Source organism: Apaloderma vittatum, unplaced genomic scaffold (assembly GCF_000703405.1).
Source record: "Apaloderma vittatum isolate BGI_N311 unplaced genomic scaffold, ASM70340v1 scaffold37186, whole genome shotgun sequence".
Lineage (NCBI taxonomy): Eukaryota > Metazoa > Chordata > Aves > Trogoniformes > Trogonidae > Apaloderma > Apaloderma vittatum.
The window spans coordinates 269-4,683 of record NW_009722919.1 but is presented as its reverse complement, the minus strand read 5'-3'; the positions used below and the strand labels follow the sequence as shown (position 1 = coordinate 4,683).

The window sequence follows — 4,415 nt, the reverse complement described above, 5'->3', positions numbered from 1 at the left end:
GGTGCTCCTGGGGAAGTGACAGGCGGCATTCCTGGAGGGAACATCATACCAGGAGGTGGTGGCATGCTACCCATGGGAGGAGGCATAAACGGTGGTCTCTAAAGGCACATAACAACAATAATGATGATAACCATAATGAAGAGAACAATAACGATGAGAACAATACTACAATATTCAAGTAGTTTTCCTTTATTAGAGCACCAGGCAGTACAACTATAGTAAGGTTAACTCTTCCAGTCTTGAGGGCTTCTTTACCAATCTCATGGTCCCAGCCCACAGAATGTGCTTCCTGGCAAGCCCTACAGCCGCAGTAAGCGTTTCACCTCTGAGATGCTAACACAACTGCAAGGCATCGGAAAAAAGTGCATAAAAAGAAGTGGAGTGAAAGAAAACTCCCCTCTTGAAAAGGAGAAAATATCCCAGCACAAGAAAGAACGGAAGCACTGTTCGTGAAAAACCTCCACTTGGGCATCCCCAGCTATGAACCAAACACGCCACTAAGCAGTGACCCGCCTAGGGAAGAGAGATGAAAAAAAAATTAAATTGCAAGTGAGCATCCAATTTACTATCATTGTAGAGCAGAAGATTTTGTTACAATCCATTACACTTCTCCATTTCCCATTAACTAAAATACTAATTTTAAAAAAAAAGAAAAATATGAAATTACATTTTCATTGTTGCACCATCTTAAGAAACCCAGAACTGCTCCGCTCACCGCTGCTGCCTGAACGGCCGCTTTCTAATTCAAAGTACATTAAGTTCTTTTATTCTACTTGTCTATTTGCACTGTTCTAAAATTCCCTGTGCATAACAAGGATAGTGAACACTTCCCTATAAAAAAGACAGTCGACAAAATCCACCAAGTTCTTTAACTTATTCTGCATACACCCACAGCCGACCTAATTATCTCCATCACTCCAGTTCTAATCGAACTCGTGATGCAGAGACTTCCTCTTCACAAAGACAATACCAAGGCAGCTCACTGGTAAAACCCCTGAGCGCAGAGCTCGCACCCAGCAGGCCCCACCGCGACACGCACACGCGGCGGCACCGGGGCTCTGCCCGCGTGAGGACGTGCACAGGAAATCACCCACATAGGAACCAGGTGGCTCGGCGTGACGCGCCGCGTCACAGACCCAGGGCTGGGGCAGCGACCCGCGGCAGTGCCCCGCACACGTGCCCTTGGTTTGTCTGCGTTTGGTTTCTTTTAGAAATCACCCGCAATCAAAATCCCTGCTCTAAGAGCGATACTTTAACCTGCTATTTAAAATTCATGTACCAACTCTGATTTCTGTTCAATACTATTACAAAGGAACTCAAGGGTACAGGAACAGAACTCGAGACAAACACAAAAGGCAATTAAGGTAACTACAGGCTTTCTTTTCTTCCTCGTTTCTTCTCCACAGCTCCTCCATCTGGCCACATCTGCTCCACAACCTAAAAAGAACTCATCGGAGCTCACTTCTTGCCTCCTGCTGCTGCTCTTTCCCCCAGGGCAGGGGTCACACAGTTTTGGGCAGTGCTGGGGGAGAGGAGGGGCTGCTGGGTGTTCAGCAAGGGGACCCAGAGGCCCTTCCGCTCTGCTCTATAACACCCCCTTTCCTCCCTTTCTAACAGGACCCTTCAACATCGTGCTTCCCCTCGCAGCAGAAGGGCGAGGAAGTTAAAATCCAAGCCTAAGGCTGACGCAGCACAAACTTCAGCCGTGCTTGGTGCGAGGACTCCAGGTACAGCAACAAGTTGTAGAAGACGTGCTTCCCGCACCGCAAGACCCAACAGCCAGAGTGCAACAGACAAGAGCTGAAGCACGTTCAGAATACAAATCAAACATATAAATCAAAGAGACGGCAGAGGCTAGGCCCGGGGCTTCACATAACTCTGCTTGGTCCTTGAAACTGCAAGAAGGCAGCAAGGTCCTGCTCTCCCCTTTCAGCCTGAGCTCCAGTGCTCACTCCGGCACTCTTCGCTGCTTCAGAGCTTGCAAGGTAGTGCCTGGGCACGTGGATGTTACGTCAAGAGGGAAAATGGGATCCTGAAGCACCAGGAGAACGGTGCAGTGGGTGTAGATAGACTTAAGCACGAAAACAACCACAGAACAAAGGCCCTAGTGCAGAGTGAAGGGAAAAGATGACACTCAACAAGGTGAGTGGGGCTGTTCACGTGCCTCAAACAGGCCGTGTTACTGTCTTTAGCTGCACAGGGCGTCTGTTCAGCTGAGAACGTTTCAGTGAAACGAAAGCAGCCACTTCACACCTCCCTGTGCAGTCCACGATCTAATGGCACACTTGATGTTCCAGAAGATAGAGAGAAAACTGCTACAGAAAACACACACTGGTTTCTTCTTGTAATCTTGCGCTCGGGATGACGACAGCACGTAGAAGGAGGCTCCAGTTTGATTTGAGCTTATTGCAGAAAACCTGCTGAAGCCCTTGTTCCTGCTCTCGCTGCTTCTCTGCTTCCCTCTGACACCTCCCGTTTCACACAAAGCTTTCTGCAGTTACACAGGGAACCGATCAGCGTTCAGAGTAACGTGGAAAAAAGCCCCCACAGCCCTGCTGCCAGAAACCAGACGCAAAGCAGGGCGCGAAATACCACTGAATAACCCACGTCAGCACGTTCTCTTTCCATATGGCCCACATTCCTACACTTCAAAATATATTTCACAGCGCTAAAGTTTTCACTACTCTGTTACAAACAGGGGATTTAAAACATTATTGATAAACCACATAGTAGTATTAACCTCCTCGTAGGACCACCCATGGCTCCACAGTGACTACACTGCCCTGACAGCACCGGACTCCTACACATAACGAAAACAAACCTTTCTTATGCACAAACACGTTGTGCCTTTCAAACTGTCCCAGTCTCCAGAAAGTAGACAAAAGGACCTTAACCATACATCAGCGTGGAACACAGACAGAAGTCTACCTTACTGGAGCCCAGCAGGTTCACACTGCCCCTGTGCCTTTAAGTGTAAAAAACCCCAAACAAACAAAACAAACCCCAAAACAATAAGCACACGGTAAAGAGCATTCTCCCTCTGCCAAGAGTGAACTTTTGTCAGCAGGAGGGCCACCAGGAGCCGCTCCAGCCAAGCACCAAGCCTACTCTTAGGTTTTTCTCCAGAAGTTAAGTTTTCCTTTGTCAGTGTGTTCACAATTTCTGGTAGATTCCCAGCCACGTGTCCTCCCGAATACAGCGCTGAAGCAAAACGCCTCGTCCCTGATCACACACCCATTTCTCAGAAATGCCACCTGCTCACCTAACCCATCCCCTGGTGATGATCAGTGATAACAAACAACCGCAGCGACAGTGAGCGTGGCTCACGCTGGAACCCACAGAAGTCTTCTCTCTCAGTCTTTGTGCGCTTCCATCATCACCTCATTAAGTGAACACAGGCAGAATTAAGATAAGGAACTAAGAAGGCTGCTTTGAGGCGTTGGGAAACCCGAGCAAATCTCACATTCTGCACGGCCACGGGGCACCAGCGTGAAGTCAGGTTTTAATAAAGGCTCTGCTAGTCACTTAGAGTCACTTAGAACTGCCTCAGGGGGCTAAACAGGAGCTGCATTTACACACCACAGGTACACACCGGTTCTACAACACCGTGCAAGAGCCTGCTACGTTATTCATCTATTTCAGTGGATTTCCACATGTGAAAACAAACAAGAAAAATCCCCAAATCCCAACTCAACAAACCAAGAGCATCCCCCGTTCTTTACCTGTAAATGCGGAGGTCCCATCGGTGGAGGAATCCCTCCCGGAGGTGGCATCGGGGGCATGTTTGGGTCAAATGGAGGACGCCCGAAGGGGGGGCGAGGTGGCGGAGGAGGCCCTCGCATCATGCCAAAAGGTGGAGGTGGTCGCATGAGGGGTGGTGGGCCTCTCATGACCGCGTTTGGCGGGGGAGCTGGGCCGCGAAATCTCAGTGCTTGCTGCTGAGCCATTCTGTGGATGAGGCCAAACGGAAATAAAAGTTTATTTGCGTTTGCTGCTTAGCTGTAGGTAAATCAATTCTTACAACAAACAGAGAAAAACCCTAACAAAAATGGAAAGGGTGTGGGGAAAAAATGCCAAGTCTTAATAAACAAAGTTAAGTGCGCAACTACTTCAAGGGTTTGTTCCCCTTTGCAATTCCAGTTCATTAGGCCTCAACTGTTAATTTTTACTTGTGGAAATTAATAACCCAGAGCTGGGATCCAGGTTGGCGGGCACTGTGGAACCATATCCAGGCCTGCCAGAGCTCCTTCAACACGACCTGTGGCTCCGACTCCTGCCCACATGCACATCCTGAGCATCTCGAGCAACGGCCGCCAGCTGTGCCAAGGGGTTTAATTCTATTCTGTGGCACGAGAGTCTGTCAGGACTATCTACATTCTTCACATCTGTGACCTGGGGCGGGATCTGAACCCCGG

At 49.0% G+C, this 4,415-nt stretch overlaps 1 protein-coding gene across 1 annotated transcript in view; it reads right to left on the bottom strand.

Annotated features, from left to right (window-relative positions):
* Positions 1 to 3,947, bottom strand: part of TCERG1 (transcription elongation regulator 1) — a gene marked incomplete at its 3' end in the record, with an annotated part of 20,870 nt that extends 16,923 nt beyond the window's left edge. The window contains exons 1-2 of the mRNA XM_009871928.1: positions 3,723 to 3,947; positions 20 to 98 (exon numbers count right to left, since the gene is read on the bottom strand). Of these exons, the coding sequence (XP_009870230.1) occupies positions 20 to 98; positions 3,723 to 3,947 (304 nt within the window). The remainder of the gene's footprint in view (positions 1 to 19; positions 99 to 3,722) is intronic.
* Positions 3,948 to 4,415: the final 468 nt, after the last annotated feature.